General features: G+C 37.1%; 1 protein-coding gene and 1 long non-coding RNA gene across 2 annotated transcripts in view; one reads left to right on the top strand and one right to left on the bottom strand.

Annotated features, from left to right (window-relative positions):
• The window catches only part of WNK4 (WNK lysine deficient protein kinase 4), a 36939-nt gene extending 22253 nt beyond the window's left edge, over window positions 1-14686 (top strand). Inside the window, exons 10-20 of the mRNA XM_032237560.1 lie at window positions 262-403; window positions 2868-2984; window positions 3090-3266; window positions 3671-3728; window positions 4894-5046; window positions 5909-6402; window positions 6928-7024; window positions 8107-8425; window positions 8514-8716; window positions 9487-9584; window positions 12265-14686. Of these exons, the coding sequence (XP_032093451.1) occupies window positions 262-403; window positions 2868-2984; window positions 3090-3266; window positions 3671-3728; window positions 4894-5046; window positions 5909-6402; window positions 6928-7024; window positions 8107-8425; window positions 8514-8716; window positions 9487-9584; window positions 12265-12267 (1861 nt within the window). The 3' untranslated portion in view covers window positions 12268-14686. The remainder of the gene's footprint in view (window positions 1-261; window positions 404-2867; window positions 2985-3089; window positions 3267-3670; window positions 3729-4893; window positions 5047-5908; window positions 6403-6927; window positions 7025-8106; window positions 8426-8513; window positions 8717-9486; window positions 9585-12264) is intronic.
• Window positions 14687-15069: 383 nt separating this feature from the next.
• On the bottom strand, window positions 15070-22296 carry LOC116522583. Its single transcript, XR_004256982.1, has 3 exons — window positions 22012-22296; window positions 17624-20747; window positions 15070-15154 (listed from the first exon to the last, which is right to left on the bottom strand). It is a non-coding gene; the product is annotated as an uncharacterized LOC116522583 (long non-coding RNA).
• Window positions 22297-22475: the final 179 nt, after the last annotated feature.

Here is a 22475-nt window from a genome sequence, read left to right as displayed (position 1 = left end):
GTAGGATTGCATTGGAATCTTGTGGTAATATCCCATACTTCTGTTTCCCCTCTCTATACTTTCCATCCTTTCCAGCTTGGAAAGGATGGAATGGACAAGAAGGTACATATTCCCTCTGAGCAAGAATTAAGGCCATTTCTTGAAAGGCTCAGCTTTGCCTGAAACAATAAATTTAAAAAGGACAAGAAGTGAGATAACTTTTATGATACATCCAAACTGATCACATTTCTAATTTGTTTCCTCCTCATCATCTGTGAATAGTTACACATCTGATGTGGCCTCTGGCTTGAGTGATGGCTATGAGGGTCTCTCTGCAAGTGAGGATAGATCAAAGCCCTTGACCAAGCGAAGCTCTGGAAGGCTGGCTCGCCGTCGTGCCCGATCTCGTCTGCGCATTACTAATGTGAGTGCTATCACTTGCAACAATTAGGTTTTATTGTTGTTATTATTGTTGTAATTAACAGACAATAATAGAAAAAAGGATTTATATAGATACAACTGTACTAAGATTGTGAGATAATATTAATAGTGGAAAAAGGAGAAAATAGCCCTGGAAAATTATAATCATAAGCAAAGCAACTCCAGAACGGTTGATCAGAAGTTACAACTCACCATCTCCTGGTTTCTACCTTAAGCGCCTAAACCATTACTCCAAGCTGGCTCTTTATGAAAAAATGGAACCGTGCAATTTGGCATAAAATTTAATTATGTCTATCAGATCTAGAACCATTTTCTTAAATAAAACATGATGAGGACACAATATTAAGTTGCATAAATTTTTTGTGTCCTTTCCCTGCTATTATGTTGATTTGCTCCCCTACAATTCTAGAGTCAGATAATTAACCACTGTGACATTTGTGTCTGCGTTAGCCCTATGGACTGGTTTTTTTTTTTAAAAAGACAGCAATTTGGAGAAATGAGTTGAATAGAAGTGTAGTACCTACTATATTGATAGAGAAAATACTTTGTATTATGTATAAACATACATAATTTGTGGACATTGCATTGTCTGGACCAAATCTTTTTTGGACAACATTAACAATAATAATACAAATAGTATGTAAAATTCTTATCTTCCAACTTTGACAATATTTTTCTCATTTCATATTTCTTTTATATTTCCCCATTAATTCATTTAAATATAAATAACATTTCTTTGTGTCCCATATTTGTTATCCCTTCCTAGGTGTTGTCCTTCAATATTATGAAAATCACTCATTATGCCACCATAGCGTCAAAATGTATGGGAATACTAACAACACCAATTATAAACAATATTCAATCCATCCTGGGAGTACAATATATTTTAACACACTATTCATATTAATAATACAGTTACATTGCCTAATTTGGATTACAATTTACTAATCTGCATTTATTGGGATTATGGTATTTTCCCATTTTATTAATATATTTGCTCATTATCCATCATCTCTTAATCTTTCTAGAATTCCATTTTTTTTTATTTTTTTTGGTCAATCTTTTCTCTCTCTTTCTTGAGCTCTTGTATCTCTTATTAATTTTTTGTATCTACTAATCTTTCCCTCCTGAGTGTCCTTTATATCTTTTTGTTGCGTTATTTGAACACCCATCTCCAAGATTTCCTTTTATTGTTTTTTTTTTAGCGAGATTTTTCTCTTTTCTCTCTGTACTATTATACATTGGGGAGCTTCTTTCTTTTCATTTCTATTTTCCCCTTCCCCTGTTTGTTCTAGTTTCTCATCTATTTCTTGTTCTCTAATAAAATAAATACTTAATCCTTTATGTACTTATATTCCCTGCTGTCCTGGTAAGAATCACCCTCTCTTCCTATATAAACATATAAGAACTATTTTGCAGTACAAGGAACGGAAATTGGTAAATAACAGAAAAAACAATTTGTATTTGAACTGAATATCTAAATATCTCCTTTCGGAATTGTAATTATAAGATTTGATCATCTAGTATTATTTATTTATTTATTAGATTGTTAACCTGCTTTTATTACTTTATAAGTAACTCAATGTGGTAAACATACTTAATATTTCTTCTTCCAGTTTCCTATAAAAATAACCTTATGAGGTGGGTTGAACTGGGAGAGAGTGACTGGCCGAACATCACCTAGCCAGCTGATTTTCCTAAAATGGGACTACAACTCAGGCTCCTGATTTCTAGGCCATGACATAGTTACTAACAACTACACCCTACTAACTCCTACTGTCCTTTTTGAATGCCTTCCAAATATTCTCATTATAACTTCAGTTAGGTAAATAGCTCTGGATTTCCACATTTATTAATTCAGCAAATTAGCCTGAGGAATCAGTACAGACTACTTTTAAACTCCTTATTTTTGTCTGACCTTCAGATTTTCAGAGAATACTTTATATTAATCTTTGGGGAAGGTTATTTGTTGTAAGTAGCATACAGAAATAATCTATTCAGAGGAATTTAGCATTTTTATATGCAATGGAATTTCCATAATTTCAAAATCTTTTATATATGTATGTTTAAAATCTTTACCAACCATACACATATCATAACTAATTATTCAGAATATTACTGTAGTGTCTTCATAGTCTATTTTTGTTTTTAAGAAACAAAATTATATAAATTGGATGGTATGCATTAGGCTTCTGCCAATCTACTTAACTGTAATATTGTAAAATATCTCAGCAGAAATACATATAAATGTATGCATTAAAAAACCCCTTTTGTATGATTAACATGCTGGCAGGAATAATTCCTCTCCAAATCATCCATGTTCTAACAAACTGTCTTGCAAAGTTTGAAGCCCATCAAGAAGGCTGGATTCCCGTGTATGTGTGTCTGTGTGTGTTGCTTGCACATGTTCACAGAAACCCTAATATTAATCCCCCTAATTTCTGTAGATGCCAAATCAGAATGATCAAGTAGTTGAATGTCAACTACAAACATATAATAACAAGATGGTCACCTTCAAATTTGACCTGGATGGAGACAATCCTGAGGAAATCGCAGCTGCCATGGTATGGATGTTGATTTTTTTAATTCACATTATCTATAACAGTAGGATCTGGGGGCAGGATGGAACCTCCTTAATTCTGCTTGTGACTGTGCCTCTGGATTTCCAGGTTGCCAAGGAATTTATACTGAAATCTGAACAGGAGCAATTCATCCAAGGAATTCATGATATTATCCTGCGTGTAGAAGCACTACTCCAGAAGGATAAGTTGAACAAAGAACAGGGGGCTCTGGGCAAGCCTGATGTGCAATGTAAATCTCCTACTTCAGCTACTAACGCTCCCTCAGTGAGTTTCATATCTTTACTGGTTGAGAATTAGGATAGAAAATATTTATTTAGCATCCGGAAATGCTCATTTTTATTATTTTCCAAATGAGTAGCTGGTGCATCTCCTCATCTTTTTGGTCAGCTAAGCACACTAATAGAGATAAGCCATCTTTCCTTTGGCTTTTCCTATACTCATCCTACAATAACTTAAAATGCTGAGGCCACTTTCATTAAGGCACTTTATTACAAGAAAAATTCAGATTTGTCTGGAAATTGAACCTCGAATACGATTCTTCTTCCATTAATCCCAAATACACAATAGCTAAGAAGGATAGAGCGTTCTTCAGATGGTCAGAGAGATCTCTCTTCATTATCTATTGAATGATTATTTACATTTTTTACCTTTTTCCTGTTTTCTTTTAGGCCGAGCTGCCACTGCAAGACCTCTCATGTTCCATCTCCTCATCATCATCTCTCAGTGGTATGTAATCAAACATTTGCTTAACCCATATTATTTTTCAATTGCTACTTGAAAAGCTATTTCATTTACTGGGTCTGATCTCTCAGATACTGAAACCTAACAGGCAATGAGAGAAGAAATAGGACTGAAATCCTCTGAGAATTTAACCCATTATAATATTACTCCTACTAGTCTTTGTTATTTATAAAAATGGAAGGATAAATCTTTCCAAAATTTAATAGTCAGTTATTGATACATTCAAAGAATTATGGTTTCCTCTACGATTCTATTATTTTCACCAAAAAAAAGTGCAGGAGACAGATTCCTAGGGAATTAATAAAAATGATTTTTTTTCATATGGTCTCAATTTTTCTCGATTATATTGCTGAAACAAAGAATGCTTGGAATAATAGTATTTTTTAATGAAGAGGCACTATAAATGCCATTCATTTTGGGTACCCAAAATATATTTGTGAATTCAGAATTATTTAATTCTAAGTGTAAACTTTTGCATTAGGCTGCAATTGCCAATTCTCAAGGTTTTAATAAAAACTGAAACAGAGTTTATCTGCTTTATGCTGTTTTGGAATACAAATGTGTTTCATAAGACAAGAAAAGAAGATATAATGATTGAATACTATACCTTCATGATGGCGAACCTATGGCATGCATGCTACAGGTGGCACATGGAGCCATATTTGCCAGGACAGCAGTCCTCCGCTCCAGCACACGTACATGGACCAGCCAGCAAATTTTCAGCCTTCCGGAGGGCCAGGGAAGGCCATTTTCGCCCTCCCCAGGCTTCAGGAAAGCCTCCGGAGTCTGGGGAAGGTGAAAACTCCCCTCCCTGCATGGAGAGGGCACTCGCGCATGTACAGGGAGCACATGCAAATGTGTAGGTGTGGGGGTCATGCACACAGGTGGGTGGGCACGCATGCATGCATGCATGCATGCACAATAGTACGTGCACACACAATTTTGGCACACCTTTAGAAAAAGGTTAGCCATCACTGCTATACCTTATCAAAAATAATATGCTAGCAAACATGAAAATGAGAAATGATGAAAGACCTTATAGGATGTTCATTCTTCATATTCATATTCCTCCTTATAGGATATTCATTAAGGGATGTTAATCTGTAGTAAAGGATCTAAATATGTATTCTAAGAATTCAACTTTTTACAGATTTTGGTTGCCTTAGCTCAGGACAGCCTGTGTCATCACCTATCCATACTTCAGTGGTGGATGCAATTTCTGAGAATGATCCTTTCAGCCCCACCATTCCCCCAACAACTACCCAAAACCTTGGGCAGCCACTGCTCTCAACTACATCTGCAGGTAAAACGGATTGTTTGTGGTTACTTCTACCAGTAGTTGTAAAATACTATTTAAGTAGACAGCATTCAGGGATGCTAACCAGGCTTGCTATCTTGAAAGATCTTTATCCAGCAATGTAAAATGCTGGACATTGGCTAGATATCTAAGATGATAACAACTATTATTTCCTGCCTTTATGTTGTACCACACAAGGTGGTGTATATAATATCACCTCTTCCTACTTTCCCAACAACAACCCTGTGAGTGGATTGAGCTGAGAAAAAGTTACTGGATCAAAATAGTGCTGGTGATAATGATATAACATTATTCAAAAATAAAGGGATAATCTGGAGGAGTCTGATATCCTGCATGAACCATGCTTTAAAAAAAACAAAGAGAGAAATTGAATTTGGAAAAACTTGTAAATGGTTTACTTACAGTATTTCTGATCTGGGCAGGGGCAAGACTTTTTGTAATCCCAATAATATGGGAAAATCTAAGTGAATTATGTAACACAATACATTATGTCCCTCACTCTATCTTATACTAGTCTCCCATTCCTCTATTTCTTTTTAAAATATCTTAAACCTTTTGAAATAGAATCAATCAATACATAAGCAGCCATGCCAAACTCATCACATATTTTAGTTTCCCAAGGTGCAAAATATGGACATTGATGGAAAAAGCCGGGAAATGATCCACAATATTAATTAGAAAATAAAGCTTGATTGGTGACTGCAAAGAACAAAATTAACTGGGTCCAGCTGCTCTGCAAACATGGGGAAGGCTTTCTGCAATGCTACATAATGAGTGAAATACAGCTGATTTCCCTTCCTTTGCTTTTAGGAGCAACTGACCTGCCAATTTGCTTTTTTCCTTACAGGCATCACCAGTACACCTGGACAAACTTGGCCAACCTACCATATGTATCCAGGGACTCCTACAACTCCCTCTTACTTTGTCCCCATTCCTCAACCAATTTCTCTGCCAAATTCTGTTCTCCCCACATTACCCCTTGCCAATTCCACTGCCCCATCCATTGGCACCGCTGTGCATGCACCACCTATCCCAATGTGGTCTACCTCTACTTCCCCTTTGTTCTCCTTCGCCAATGTCTTCTCTCTGGCTATGATGAGTATGGCCCAGTCATTTCTCCCAGCAGTATCTGTAGGGACTGCCCAGACAGGGCCTCTCTATACCTCGCCACTCCCACAGCCACCAGTTCTGTGTCCACCAAGCCCAACTACCGTACGTTTTATCTATCCTGAGCTGGGGTCTTCCCCAAAACCAGCCCACTTTGTCAATGGAATGTTGGGGTCAGTGGTGTCTCCAGGCTGTAAGCCAACTCCAGTCCCCGTGGTTGCTGGGAACCATCCAGTAAGTCTTTTGAATCAAGTATCTTGTGTGCCTATAGATGTGGGGGTGGGGGATGGGGACAAGAGGCTCTCTTGTATCCTTATGCCTCAATTCTAAGGTACTGTTGAAATGTATTACTTAACTATGATGAGTGAATACAAATGGGAACATTGTTACATGGAAGTTTGTTCATTTTAGGGAATAGTGAATGCTTTATATTTAGTCATCAAAGGTAGCAATTCTAACAATGGGCATGGGGATTTTTTTATTATTATACCAGAGGAACATTCTTGGGAAGCTTTACCTCAGCTCCATAGGAACCTCAGTTAAATATTGACTGAGAACTCCTGATTGTAGCATTTTCTCCCTATCAGGGTGAGATGTACATTATTTTAGCTTGTCTGAATCCCAGATTAATCCTCTGATTTAATGAATTATCAATGGATAACACAGATATCTCTTGAAGAAATAAACTAGAGTTCCACTGCCTGGTGAATGGACCAAAAATAGGAAATTCTCTATTGATTTATTTCCCTTTCTCCACAGGTACCTCCTGTTTCTTCATGGTCTGGAACAGAATTAACCGTATCAGATCAGTCTACCTCCAATGGTTCCCCTGCTGAACACACAACTGTCAGTGAAGGTAAGAAGTGTTTCAGAAGAATTGGAGCAGGAAATTTGAAGCCCTCTGCAAGTAGCTGTGGTGCAAAGTCATGACTAAGAGCAGCATATATTATTATCCATTGATAATTCAGATAGCTCAAAATCAGCACAGTGCCAGATGTGGTGATGCATATATTGTTCAAACGGGATAAATTTTGCAACACAATGCTGCATTGCAAATTTTGACACCCCACTCCCTTCTACAAATACTATGTGTTAGGCTTAAATTGTTCTTAGCTATACTGATATAAAACTCTGTTCTTTTCCTAAGAGAGTACCAACAGTTGCAAAGTGTGCAAAATCTCTTCACATGCTTGACTGCATCCATTTTGTTGATGTGGTTAAGTGACCTTAATGGGAAGTCTAACTAGTAAATATTGGCTATGGCAGGCTGCAAAATTGTCCCTTCCAATCCCTGAAAATCTTCTCTGGTGCCTTTCTCTTCAAGCATCAATTGACTCAATGGCTAGTTTTTTGTGTTGCTGCAGGTGGCACAAGGCTGCTGCTGTAGTCATCAGACTTGGGGAACGATGGAAAAGTTCTAAAACCATACTTTCCTGCTTTATTACTCTCCCAGGCATGATAAAGAGAACGAGGGAGAAGGGGATCTGAGCTAGCCCTTTTGCTTTTATTTTGATTTTTTTGACACCCAAACTGAGCTCCAAATGCATCCCTCTCCTTGAAACTTTGGCTGTCTTGTTTTACAGGGAAGGTTTACCACTCTTATGGAAGCATGTATATAAGCACCTTATAAGCCGTGACCTTTCACCAGCTTTCAAAATGAGTCACAGCCAGGGCATTAACCAAATGAAATGGGAGGCAAAAGTACCAGCTGTCTTTCCTTTGCTTGGCACTCTGTTACTTGTTTGGGGCCATAGATTTCATGGAACTTTAAGTAGCATTGCTTGGGCTTCATAATATCCTGTGAGCAGTGGCTGGTAACTGTAACATCTAGAGGGGAATTCTAGGAGTATATGTCCACACATCTTAAAGTTACTAATTTTGAAAAATATTACTCTATAGGAAGATTTGCCCTCTTCATACTTCATTTTTCTTTATCAGGAGAGACCAAGCCACAAATCCTGGGCCGTTTCCAGGTGACACCCACACGGAATATCCCATCAGAATCCCCCCCCAAAGACAATGGACCCGATATCTCGAGTACTTCTGAATCTGATAGTGGATCTCCTGGTGAAACACCTGTGCAGGAAGGCGAGGAGGGCACTACTCCTGTGGCAGAAGGAGAGGGCGAAGGAGAGTTGCCACATGGCAATACTGTTTGGATGAATTTTATGCACATCCCTTCCTGCCCCAGCAGCGATGATTCAGATAACACAGAAGATGATGACGTCTGGGTTGAACTACAAGCCTTGCGTCAGAAGTGAGTAGTCTTGGTACTACTTGGCAGTAAGTAAGTTTTCCCTCTATTCCATTCAGTAATAATCCCTTTATTTCTGTTCTTTTCTCAGGCATCTTTCTGAAGTAGAAAAGCTTCAGGCCCAACAAAAACAAGAAATAGAGGAGCTTTATGCCCGCCTTGGCAAGGTGCCACCTGCTGGAATTGTATCACCTGCCACCATACTCTCCAGTCGCCAACGCCGCCTCTCTAAGGGCAGCTCCAATACCCTGAGGCGCAGCAGCCTACAGCGCCCAGACACAACGCAGCCACAAGGTAAGTCCTTTCTTACCTCCTTGCTAAGTGCATGCAAGCATGCTACAGACTTCATTGACTAATCTACGGTAGTTGTAAGGCAAATTTCAGTAAGCCTACTTAAATGAGAAAGTGTCTTGTGGCACTTTGGAAAATGTCCTTGGCAAATAAAGGAATATAGAACTTATGCAGTGTGCCCCACCCTGATTCTGTGTACACCAGCTCAATGTTTTGTGAGAAACAATTCAGCACTGCTGTTTTGTTAACAAGCTCTGGGCCTTTCCTGGATGTCTGTAAGCTGAGAACCTTTCATATTTTAAATAAATGCCAACCTATTTATGAAAAATTGTTTCAATGAAATAACAAGACTATAGCCCTGAATTCAATGAAAACACTTTAATAGTGAACAAATGCAACTTTTTATGGATAAATCCTTTTAGCCTCATTCACATACAGATTGTACAGCTATTCATTCACTTACCTATTTCCAGACACATAAAATCCCTGAGAAGGGAGGAGACTTTAATCACCCCCACTCATCCCATAGCAGTAGTTAAAATAACTGTTTCCTTGTTTCTAATATTAGAAGAAACTAATGATCTTGATTAAGATTTTGATAGGATGGGTGGGTGGGATAATTTTTTTTAAACACCCCCCCCACCATCCTAATGCAAGTAACATACATATTGTAATTGTGTGTGATATTGTATAATGATGTTAGCTTCCCATATTATATGTATTGATTTTTGTTAACAGCTGTCTTTGCATTAATGTGATTATTGCCTCTCCAGGGATCATGAGGAGAAATTCTGTGGGTGGCAGCAACCTTGCCTCCCAGGAACAGCGACAAAGTAAAGGCGTGAAGTTTGCTAGTGATATTGGATGTCTGGTAAGGAATGGACTAGGCATGCAGCTGGCTGGGAATTCTGGGAGTTAAAATCCACATATCTTAAAATTGCTAAGTTTGAGAAACACTAGAATGTTTCTAGAATGTTTGCTCTGGGCCAGAGGTTAAGTACCCTCTGTTGGGCAGTGCAACCCATATTGCCTTTTTCTTGTTTGAAGAAATTAGATCAATTTTTCCCATGCATGGTATCCAGATATTTTCATCTACATGGCAAAAGTAGCCCCACAGCCTTGGACCACAAGCCCTGATCCTTTGGTACATGCAGATATTGTCGTATATGCAGATAGTGCAGACTTGTACTACAACACAGCAGAATCTTGTTTTCTTCAGGCTGACTAGTTTGACCCCTCTCCCCCACTGCAAAATTCACTTTGTCATTCTTCCCAAATGTGATAATTCCAGGCATGAATTAGCCAAACCAGAAATGTTTTCTACGTTCACTAATTCGCTACAAAAATGAAAGAGATAGAATGTTAAATATGGTACCAAAAAGGACAAGGTGGAATATTTGATTAGCATTTGGCAAATAATGCCTGGACAAGCACTGTTCATTAGAAGGGAGTAACCTGTTGTACCTCTCTAGTAAGTCTAAACCACACCTAAGAATAAATTTACTGGTTTGTAAAACTATCCCATCAGTAATATATTATGGCTCATACTGTATAGACTTGCCAACAGCCACTGTAGGACACTTTATAACTCAATTATATACATTGTCAGGAGAGCGGGAGGAATAGTATACGAGGGTGCATAAGAAGCTAATAAAAATACTTGGAAAAATTGCAATTAGGAAAATAAGTTTTTCAAAATCTTCAGATTGTTTAAAGAGAGCAGGAAACAATAAATATCTGAAGAGCAATGTTCATATCAAAAACTTGCCCTGGCAAAACTTGATCTCACTCATGAACATGTATGTTTGCTGCCTTAAGTTATATATAAAAGGTGAGATAAAAATATAATACTAAGCTGCCTTTTGCTATTGACTGGTGATGATTTTGTGTTCAAGTGATGCTCCAGTAGTTTTGCACCCAAGGTGCCTATTACTATTGGTACATTTTTGCTTTTTTTTTGCCAGTCATTCTATTTTGCAGGTCTTTGTGGTTTCTGTTTTTCTCCAGTTCTTTCTCTTCTATTCTGCTGTCTCCAAGTGCCATATCCATTGTTCAGAATTCCTTGTTTTTCTTATCAATAATTTTTAAACATGTATTGTCTGTTTGAATTCTATAATTCTAGAGTACTGCTTTATTTTTTACTACTTTTTCTATTTTGTGGTCAGTCAATTGCAAAAGGTAGCTTTACTTGGAACAGATTATATCTTACAATGATTTTTGTCACATCATCAAACAACATCTGCCTATTGTATGTCCTTGGGAAGGACTTGATAGATGGACAAAAATGCCAAATCCAGTCTAAACAACTGATTTACTGTGCAGATCCATAATATGTAATATAGATCAGGACCCTATAAGAGTCAAACAACAGAGCTTGTATACAGCACACTAGTTTTCAAAAGTTTCAGAAATAAAAACACAAGTGTAACTATACATCTTTATTATTTTGCTATAGTTGTCAAAATATGACAACCAAGTCCATGTTTAATATTTCAAGAGATATTAGAATAATTATGTCCATTAATAACACTTGAAATACTTTCTCCAAATTTCTAATTATGCATAACATAGGACAAGAGCTGAATAGAAGCTGAAATTCTCAGGTATCAAATTCTGGCTAGAGAAATCATGCCATTATAGTAATAGACTGTCTGGGTTGAATATATTAATCATGGTTTGTTAGATACATGTTAATAATATGTAACACCTCTTCTGGGTTACATCAAGCATCCATCTAGGTCTGACAGGAAAAGCATGTTACGGGTCCCATGCAGAGGTGTGTTGCTCCCGGTTCTGCTGAACCAGTAGTGGCGGAGGAGGGAGGCTCTGCTCACTCACCCACCCAGACACTTTGCGCATGCGTTGTGCGCATGACACGCATAAGTAATCCGGAAGTAAACCGATTAGCAACCCACCACTGGTTCCATCTGCTACATACCACCCACTCTTTGGAATATCATTCCCTCAAGGCAAGATTAGCCTCAACCCTATTGGATTCTAGAAATCTCTTTAAGAGTGGTTTTTTCCAGCAGGCTTGGGAATCCTACAAGAACAGGGAGGCCATGAAGTAATTTATGTGAGATTTGATGCATTTTAAGTTTATTGTTTTAATAGTTATTTAAAAGTTGTTTTTAGTTTGTTGTTTTTAATGGTTATTTAAAATTGTTTTTTAAATAATCACAGTCACATCAGTGAGATGGACAGGTTTATAAATCTGATAAATGAAATAAAACATATACTGTGCTAACCATGAATTAAATCTATTAAACCATAGTAATAAGATTCAAATATCATGTACTAGGAGTGCACCACTTGTGACATTCCAGAATTAAAACTTCCATTAGTTCAGCCCTAGCCAGCAATATCAATAGCAAGGGACTTTATGAGTTGAAGTATAGTAACATCTGAGTAATAAAAATGATCAGCCCCTACAAAATGATGCATTTTTATGGCTTAGCACGTTAAGTAAGTCCATTTCATCAATCAGAGTAGACATCAAGTGCCTGCTATTTAAAATTCATTGTTCTCACAAATTATTTTTGTTTCTTCAGTAACCAGACCATTGGAGGATGCTTTTGTGGATTCTACCTCAACCTGGTGCCCACCCTCAAAAGGATGGAATGAAAGGGCCTTTTGCAACCTATGCCTTTTGCCCTGTTTATAAGGGCTGTCACTATTATTTAGTATGGCAAAGATATTTTGAGAAAAAAGGAACAGAATTGATGCTCCTGAGAATTGTATCTGTACCAAACAAATAAGGATGACCATACTTCAGTGCTACTGAATTTTTCTTTATAAGCTTTGGATATGCAAAGGGATGTCAAGCCCCTGCAATTTGGGAGGATTTCTCATGAAAATGTCAGGATGTGCGTGCTTTTCTGCTGCTTCTCTCTTATTAAAGAATGCAACTAAAATAGAAGCAAAGTGTGCTCTATGAGCTCTTTCATGCTCTGGAGTGGAATCCTTATGCTTCAAGCTTTATTGACTATGTGCCTTGATAAGAGGGAGATCAGGGCCTAGAGAAGGATCTTACTTGCTCTCCTTAATTACGAAAACCACCTGAGGCTTCTCTTTAAGCAGCTGTCTTATGGGAGATGAATATGCCTTAGCCTTAAAGGTCCTCTGCTCATTAATTCAGCTGCAAGTTTAGCCCTAAAAGCAGTGACAGTCTCCTTTGCACTTTTGGAAATTTTTGCCTTGATTAAGGTTCAACTTTTTTTTTTTACAAAGGTATCTGCACTTTGAAGTGAAAGCCTTGTACATGAGATTTTGTACATCTACCATAATATATAAAGGCGGGCTTTGAAAGGAAATATGATATTGCATAAAGCAGCACCAACCTGGCCGAAATAAAAAAAATGTGAACAATTAAAATAAACATAATTCAGACAAAAACAGTCTAGATTCTTTGACCCTTTTTTCCCCTGTCTTCCCTATACAATATTTATTACTATATTCTGAGCTCCCTATTGAGGTTGTGTTCAGACTAAGAGCTTTTAGAAAGCTATTCTTTTTTCTTCCATAATCTTTTTAGATTCAAATATTGAGAAGCAGGGTTAGTGAAAAAACAAGTGTTGCAAGTAGGAAATAATTGACTCCTCCCTCCTCCCAAGTATTGATGTTAATAAGGCAAGCAGTAGCACAATAAAGGCTTTATTAGGAGGCTAACCCACTGGAGGGCAGGATCCAGAAGGTGTTTTGAATCCCCCGCTCACTAAACAAGGAATGCTGCATTCCTGTATTGAGATGATCCCACCTACTAAGTCCTCTCTTGACTTCCAATGTTCTGCACACCAGCATTAATGCTACAGTGCTTTTGGCAGAGCCCCCGCCCCCCCCCCCCCAAATTGCTATTTGAAGACTTCTAGCCACAGAATCTAGTCTTCCATTTCCTTGGTGCTATAGATAGATAAATGTGCACAAAAGCAGCAAATTTATGGTAATAGTTGAGTAAGTATAGATGAATTCACCTCCATTGTCATCAGTAGAACTTCCAGGGGAATAAAATGGGCCAGTAAAAGAGAAAGAACAATGCATACAATGCCTCTCTTCACAAGCTGAGAAAGCATTGTATTCTACTTTTTCTTACATCTCCAGTAAAATTGTTTTAATAGTAAACATCTTTGATGCAAAAGGCATATTCCACAGTAAAAGAAATGTATTTATAAAAACTGCCATAGCTGGAATATACCAAAGAGGAACAATATTATGATCAAAACTCTTTAGAAGGAAAGGAGAGGATCTAACAGAAACAACAAAGCAAATGGATGAAATTGGCAATGGATGAAAGCAACAAGCAGGAACTGTCACACATTTCAACTATCTGAGTCATTTACTCTCCAATAATTCTGGTGTACCTGATTTTTTTTTGGGGGGGGGGACTACTCATGCCAAGTATGTAGTTCTTCTGAAAATAGTTTATTCTTGTATTCCACTTTTGAAGAACAAAAGTGATGGAGTACTATTGAGCTCAATCCTGCTTCTTTGGTTCATACAAAATATACTCTAAGTAGTAGTATTAAAAGGTTAAGTTATAATTGCCTTAATTAGCTCTGATCACTAGACCTGAGAATATTCTAGAATCACTTCTAATAAGAGGGGGAAATCCTGCTGCTAAAATCTGAATTACAAACAAAGAGCATAGGACACATTTTCTATTAAAGAAAAATATCCTTTCTTTGAGCTTTAAAGAAATATGCATTTGATAAATACCTTGGCTGGCTTCTAGTCAATTGCTGGTTTAATGATTCACTTACTCCAAATATATAAGAAACAATAAGAGCAACAATACAGTTGACAAAGTAGCACATCAAAAAGTTTATGGCCTGGAAATTCTTGCCAAAGCCTGCAAGAATTCTGCTTAATAGAAAACCTCAACAATTCAGGGGTAGGGACCTGTGCAATAAGAATCTTTTTTTTTGTCATTTGAAGGAGAAAAAAAGTACAGGCACACTTAAATACTAAATGTCAAGTTTATTTTTTCTACTTTTTGAAGTCACCCCTATATAATTTTTATTAAGAATATTTATTATAATAGGAAAAATCTAACTAAATTTAAACAGAATAGAGAAATGAGTGAAAAGTGCAAAAACAAAGAAAAAGGAAGAAAGAGAACAAAATATAAAGAACCACCACAAGTATACATTTTAGTAACTCTTCAGCCTCTCTAAAATTACAAACATTTATCACTTTATGCAATATCCCATCTGCTATCTATTCCATAAAGCATTTTTTCCAGTCCCAGTTTCAGCAGAAAGTCCATAAAGAGTAGCTATTAGTAACATATTTTATTTTAACTATTTAAAATAAACCCATCTTTATATTCCTTCCTTTTACCTCTATCAGTGTCAATCTTCAGTTTGTTCAAATATTCTTGTAGGATTTGATTTCTCTTCATTTCTTCTGTGTCCCATCACAGAAAGCTTTCAAGCTTCATCAGGCCTTGCCCCAACACAAAGCAAAACAAAACCGCCAAAGTTCAATTCTTGTATTTGCTTACGCTGTATAGGCAGATTTTTTTCCAGACTAAACATATACTATCCTAAACTGATGGCTATACCTTGGGAGATTCTAGAGACCGGCTATCCCAAATTATTTCTGCTTCCCAAAATCCAGCTCTGTGGTGGAAGTTTCTTGTCTTGCCCTCTTTCTTCAAACATGTTCCCTCCTTTGAAAGAATCTGCTGTTTTTCTGTAAACCATCACTTCACCTCACCTTCATATATATGTTCCATCACACCTCTTTTGAAAAATTATCTAGATCACTCTCTTGGTTTATCATTTGTATTTCCCTTTTCAACTTCAAACTTTAACCAATTTCTTTTGTACAATCAATGAAACCTTTCTCTAAATCAGGGGTCCCCAAAACTTGGGCTATGGTGGATCAGCACCTGTCTGTGGTGCACCAGAAACTGAGCCATACAAATGAGTGAATTCCTATCTGCGCATGTGTGGGATGCAGGCAGTGTGTGAAATCATGCCCTTTCCAGTCCTTGGAAAAACCTCTTTCCACGGAACCAGTCCCTGGCACCCAAAACGTTGGGGACAGCTGTTCTAAATCATTCTCTTGGCCTATCAGTTTTGATACCATCTCTTATTTTGTCAAATAACATTTGTTCTATATCTGATATTTTTTCAATAATATCTTTTGAACATACAGGCAATCCTGACTCAGAATCCTTTGTTTAGTGGCTATTTGATGTTAAAATGGCACTGAAAAAAGTAATACAACCATTTTCCACATTTTTCACACTGCATTCCCATGGTCACATGATCAAAATTCAGACATTTTGCAACTGACTCAGATTTATGATAGTTGTAATGTCCCAAGGTCATGTGATCACCTTATGCAACTTTTTGAAAAAGTCATTGAGAAGGCAGATTCACTTAACAACTATGATACTAATTAAATAAGTGCAGTAATTCACTTAATAACTCTGGCAAGAAGTCTCAAAATGGGGCAAAACTGACTTAACAACTGTCTTGCTTAGTAACAAAAATTTGGGGCTCAATTGTGGTTGTAAGTTTCTCCATAGAAGCAGACATCATTAATATTGTTAACATTGTGGCTACTGTTTTCTATCTAATCCCATTCTTTAAAATTCTCCTTTAGTGTTGTTATTGTTATAACATAAACCAACTTTCAAGCCTCTATACCTTTATGTAAAAAATTTAGTTCCCTCTAATGGTCAATTTTTGAAATTATTAAAATATTTATCCATTTCATGTGAAAACCATATCAGAAGCTATTTGTGCTTTATAAGTAATTCCAAATCTTTTTATATCTGGACCCTTAATCCATTTAGGACTTTCTAGGCTCAAAATCCTATTTTATGTTTTGCTGTTTATTTCAGATTCTTTGAATTTTTAAGCTTACAATTAAAAATTTTTTCATGATTAAATGTAAACTCACAATCATTTTCAAATTTGTAATTGTGAAGGTCTTTAATAGCTTAGAAATAGTTAATGAGCAATTTCTAAAAGTGTGGCTTGCAAACATAGCTTCTTTTAAAAAGTCCCACTGGAGTTGTGAGAAAGATGGCTAATCTCATCATATCCCAGCACTCAAATCCACAGAAAACGACTGTCCTGCCGTCTAGTGGGAAACAGTCATATGGAGCATACATGGACAATCTCCTTTTCCAGAGAAATTCCAAGGAATTAATTTACTCACCAATTCCTTTGGCAAAGATCTTTGCCATAATCTTTTGCCAGACCTGCCCTGAGATCCCACTTTTTGAAATAAATTTTGCTTTGAAAAGGAGTGCTCAGATATTCTGAGCCTCATTAAATATTGTTACTTTTGATGCTTCCGAAGCATCAAATGCTTCGGAATGTGCGATAATTTGCAAAGCTGTTAAAAATTACATGTGAGTAATGTGTTTCTAATATCTGGAAAAAAAATATTAGTGTGCTGGTACTAATTCTGTGTGACAATAGAATTATCTTATTTAAACACTGTAGTCATTCTCTGGATATTTTCAATTGAAATTACGTATTAGTTCATGCCCTGGATGACCTTATTAGTTTAAGCTACCTTGAGGATCAATCTGAACTGAAAAGGCTTACATTTTAAGAGACGTTTGTTCCACATTAATAGAATTGTGACTCGTATACGCTCTTGCTAAATCATAAATAGTCTGAGGGTAAGCAAAGTACCTTTAAGTCCAAGTAGCCAAGAACCCCTTAATGTACAATATCATGGCAGCTATTACAGAAACGGCTACAGTTCCCTACTTATGAACAGATTGTTTTCCAAGAGGCTATTACTAAGTGCCTTTTTCATAAGTCCAAGTATTTAAAAAAAAATTATGTTACATTTCTTCACCTGATCAATTGCAAATTAACCCTAATCCCTGAATGCTCTTTAAACAGCAGTGAACATCTCAGCTTTCTCTCATTGCTCACTTACTTGCTCACACTTCAGCCACTGGGGCAAAGACAGGCCATTGGGACCCTCACTGGGAAAGAACTGCCAGCAAGATAAACCAGTACAATCTACAAATGAAAGGGTGAGGTGTACACTGTTTAGTCTTGATCATATAAACGATAAGCAAGCTACACCGTTTAATTCTTCACAGGGATAAGTAGGAGCAAATTTGGTGGGAGCTTCCCAGCAATGAGAGACTCCCAGCTCCAATGCCCATTCTCATGCCACCCATTTTCCTGCCATTAAACCTCTCCAAGCATGTATATGAGTCAATTGTTCTTCTCTGATAGAGCCCCCTCCTGTGTCAGTATTCAGGTGGAGACCATTTTTAGTGCCTCAGCAATTCTTTTCTCCTGAGGTGTTTGGACCCTGTTCAGGCATGTTCATGTCCGTTTCTGCTCCACTCAGTTAAGGCTCATGGAGCCTACCAGACATGCTCCTGGCCAAGGATGTGGTACTGCCACCTTCCTGATAGGAGGCTCACAGCATGCATAAACTAATGTATTTTCTACTTATAGAACCTTCTAGACTGGAGTCAGGGATAGGTTTGTTTGTATGGGTAAACGTTTGTCATTCTAAAGTTCATAAGTAAGGGAGTGTCTATATTTTTTTTGGTAATTAAATAACAAAAAGAATGTAAAGCAATAATAATAGACGCAAACATATACTTTTTAGGACTCTTAAAGAAATTTCATTCTTTTAGTGTTAAACCCATTAAAAGCAGAAATCAAGTTAATAGTTGGGCAATTGGATAATTATAGAACCTGATTTTAGTCTGTTTTCAAACCTAATATACTGTAATCCCAAGTATAACCTCTGTGCTAGAAGACACTAAGCAAACATTTATCTTAAAAAAAAGTCTTATCTTTTTGTGGATGGAAAGAGGACAAGAAAATATAGATGAGTTCAACTAACTTTACAACTTTCTGGAAAGTTAAATTGGCTTATCTATCTAAAGTAACAACAAATACATGTATAATGTGGGATTTGGTAGGCACTGCTTATAACTTTCAAAAATCATTCGGAACAAACTATAGGATGAGGTATTTTAATAGAATTATCAAAGCACAAAATGTTTCAATGAAAAGACAAGCTTTACAATGACTAGTAATAAATAGAGTGTTTCCAAAGGGTAGCATTTTTAACTTAAATTATATGGAGTTAGAATTATCCAATGAAGTGACAAATATAATTATTAAATGATGAAATAAAAGAGTTGCAGATTGCTGTAAACATTATGGGCAGGAATTAAAGTAGCACATGATTCGGTATAAACATGTTATAAATTCAGATTTTGGTTAAATTCAGATATTGGATTGGGTCCAATATGGGCATTGATTAGGAAAGGGGTTGTGAAATTGTGAATAGCCTCCATCTGGATATTATAACCAAAAACTTTGAAAGTGCTGATCTCCCTCAGAGTCACTCTGGGCAGTGTACAAATAAAATATTAAAATATAAAAACAGTATATAAAATGCAAAAGAGGCAAATATGAATAAAATTCAATGTTAAAAATTAATTAAAAGATAGGGAATGCTTTCAGGGTGCTAGCCAGCCCTATGGTTGCATGCTGCTCTGTGTACTCCAAGCAAGGCCAGGGTTATCTTTCCGAAAGGTCAGGAATGGGGCCTGCCTCACCTCTGGTCGCCGTTATTCATTCATTCTCTTACTTGTTCTTCTATTTCAAATTTCAATAAATGTTTATGCATTTTAGTAATTATATGTTTATATTTATACATGGTTATATTTCAAATTAAATATTAGTATTCAAAATTATATTTTTGTCTACTTTTCTAATAATTGTAAATAAAAGAATCACTGACAATTATATCCTTCTGTCATCAGTTCTTCTCTTGGTTCTATTTTAAAATGGACAAAACTTTAATATCTTGCATTAAATTAACCTTGTTTTTGTCTATTATTTCTCATCAATAAAATGTTTTTTGTGCTGCTATCCATAGACGTTTTTCGGAGCGCAACCTCGCATTTTATCTATTCCATAGTACCTCATACTTTCAAACAGATTACTCAAGATGGATGGTGAGTTTTAGGATAGCTAATAAAATATTTCTTTTCTAATAATAATTGCCAATTTGGAAAGATTTAAAGATTAAAATACATTAATTAAATTGTTACAGTTAGCTGCAGAAAAAGAGATGAACAATTCAAATATAATGGTTACACATGTTTTAGGTCAATAGTCTTCAAAGGTATTATATTCAGAACCTACAATTCTAAGTAAGAATATTTAAAAGATTTAAAAAACAATCCTTTGAGCAAGATTCTTATTACAATTTTGCTTCTTGTCATGTTTATAAATATGTTTGTTCTTTGCAAGGAATTTAGAATTTGACATGATTAGCAGAGCTTTCCATTGTGGAGGCAACATTGGTAACCTTATTGAGGCATTGTGTGTGTGCTCTAGCTGAGTGGGGGTGGAGGGACCTACAGAATACAAAGCAAAGGTAGGATAGCAGGGGTCATGTTACTTCATAAAACAGCTTTGAAGGTCTATTTCCCCCTCAAAGCACCATGAAAATGAAATACCACTTTGAAGTTTACACAGCTCTAGTAAATATAAATATGCTGATAAAACCTGACACCTTGGTAAGTTACATGTATATGAGGAACACAAAGAGTTCACCTATACTATTTCTAATATTAATAAATCATTACAGATGTAAAATATATTTTAAAACATAACTCAGTACATAAAGTTCTGAGCCTTCTTCCTCAGGCAGTTTGGAGTTCTACCCCAAAATAACTTCTCACACACAATTATCCTCCATTGAGTTTGTTTATTGGAGTTTCACAAAGCAGATAAAAGGTTTAAATAGCTTTTATAGCTTAGACATGGCGATATATATGTTATCAGTGAACACTTTGAAATGCAGGGTGTTATCCTTGGAGTTGTGCAACTTATCGTCAAGTAGTCTGAACGCACAAAGAGGAATGTTGACTTTCAACATCTAAAATGAGTAATTCTTCAATTCTTTCAATCTCAATCTGATGAGGTTTTTGCTGCCTGTGCTCGCATGATTTCAGCCTCTGATTCTACTTCCTTCAGCAAGCCATCTTGGGAGAAAGCATACATGGTGTAGGTATCTGCACATGACAGCTCAGGAAAATTCCAGTATGCATGCTACTAGCCTCTGCTAAATAAATCTTACAGTCATTTCCACCACCAGTCAAGAGGTATTGCACCATGACACTCTCTCTGCCTTAAACTGGATGCAAAGGAATAGTGTAGAGAAAATTTCAAAGCTGAAGAGCCAGCGCTGTCTAAAGACATTTCCATGGTCATGTGGCTGGCATGACTAAATGTCGAAGGCACACGGAACATTGTTACCTTCCCACTAAAGTGATACCTATTTTTCTACCTGTATTTTTTACGTGCTTTCGAACTGCTAGGTTGGCAGAAGCTGGGACAAGTAACGGAAGCTTACTCCTTACTCCGTTGCGCAGCACTAGGTTCAAACCGCCGAATTGCAGACCTTTCTGATCGAAAGCTCAGTGTCTTAGCCACTGAACCACCCTTGATGTCAGATATGCTTTAAGAAAAAAACACAATGTCATTCTGGAAGGGGGGGGGGGGGGAGATAGAGATAGATCCAATCAGTTTGGATGAGGTATTCTGTATGAACAAGTGATGGATTCCCATATTCTGGAGAAAGGACCACTAAAATGTAGATAAATACATGTTTACATTTCAAAACCTTTCTTATATCTTTGAAAAGTTAAAAAAAAATCTCAATACCTGTAAATTCTAACTCAAAGCTCTTAGCTATTTGGATCCAGGAAATAGGCTGGGATATAGCTAGGAGCAATGCATTTTGCTTCCTTGGAGCCAAAGCATACAAGGAAACTCTCTGCTTCATGCAACTCACTGTGAAAATTTATAGTATAATCTGGAGTTGCTAGATTTCAGTTTCCAAGATGGTGTAGTGGATAAGCTTCGGCTTATGAGAACAGAAACTCAGTATTCACTGGACCAGGGCATTTGAAGAATAATTGCCAGCCAGTCATTTCTTGAGTAGTTGTAACTGCAAGAATAAAACTAGGGCAAAATAGGAGAAAACCACGCGGGGATCTTGATCTCCCCTCCTAAAATCAGGGAGGGAAGGGAGAAAACAATCCATTTCTAAGTGGTCTGCAGGCCCAAGATATTGCTTGCCATGCAAGAGGTCTGAATTTCCGCCCTCGCCCCCGATTTTAAACAGAAAAGTTTCCATTTTCTGTGGACTTACGGAGACGCGCAAGAACCCAGACAACTTAAGGTTATTGAAGCCCAAGGACGCAAACAATGAAACTGGCTCACGGCACGCTTTCCCTTTCGGACAGCCATGGCACTCAGATTACAAAAGGATACAGATTCCTGCGACGGCAACTCCTAGCCCGAGCGCTAAGGCGTTGTTGCGAGTGTTCATCCCTCGCCGAACCACCCTCATGCCCGGCCCTGGATTAAATCCAGCGGGAGCCATCCTTTGCGGGTTGGCATTCATCGGCGGCACGCGCAAAAACTTCCCTCCTCGTTGTGGCGCAGACATCTCTCCCAGGACCTTGGCAAGAAAGTAGATATCAACTCCAGGAAGATAAATCCAGTGAGGACCGCGCGGCCATTTTTGTTGAGGGCTATGACGTACGCTTATCGCGACGCCAGGCTTTTTAAAAAAAAAACTGTTACTGCTGTGAAGGTCATGCTTTTTTTGCCATCTTTGATAAGGGCAAACTCTAATTAAAAGGGGAGGTGTGACATATATTTTGAGCTGACAGTTTATGGCACGGTATGGTAGATGAGGATTTCCTCAAATTAATTGTGTGTCTTTTTTCTCC

This window comes from Thamnophis elegans, chromosome Z (genome assembly GCF_009769535.1).
Source record: "Thamnophis elegans isolate rThaEle1 chromosome Z, rThaEle1.pri, whole genome shotgun sequence".
NCBI classification, from domain to species: Eukaryota; Metazoa; Chordata; class Lepidosauria; order Squamata; family Colubridae; genus Thamnophis; species Thamnophis elegans.
This window is presented reverse-complemented; position numbering and strand designations above follow the sequence as displayed.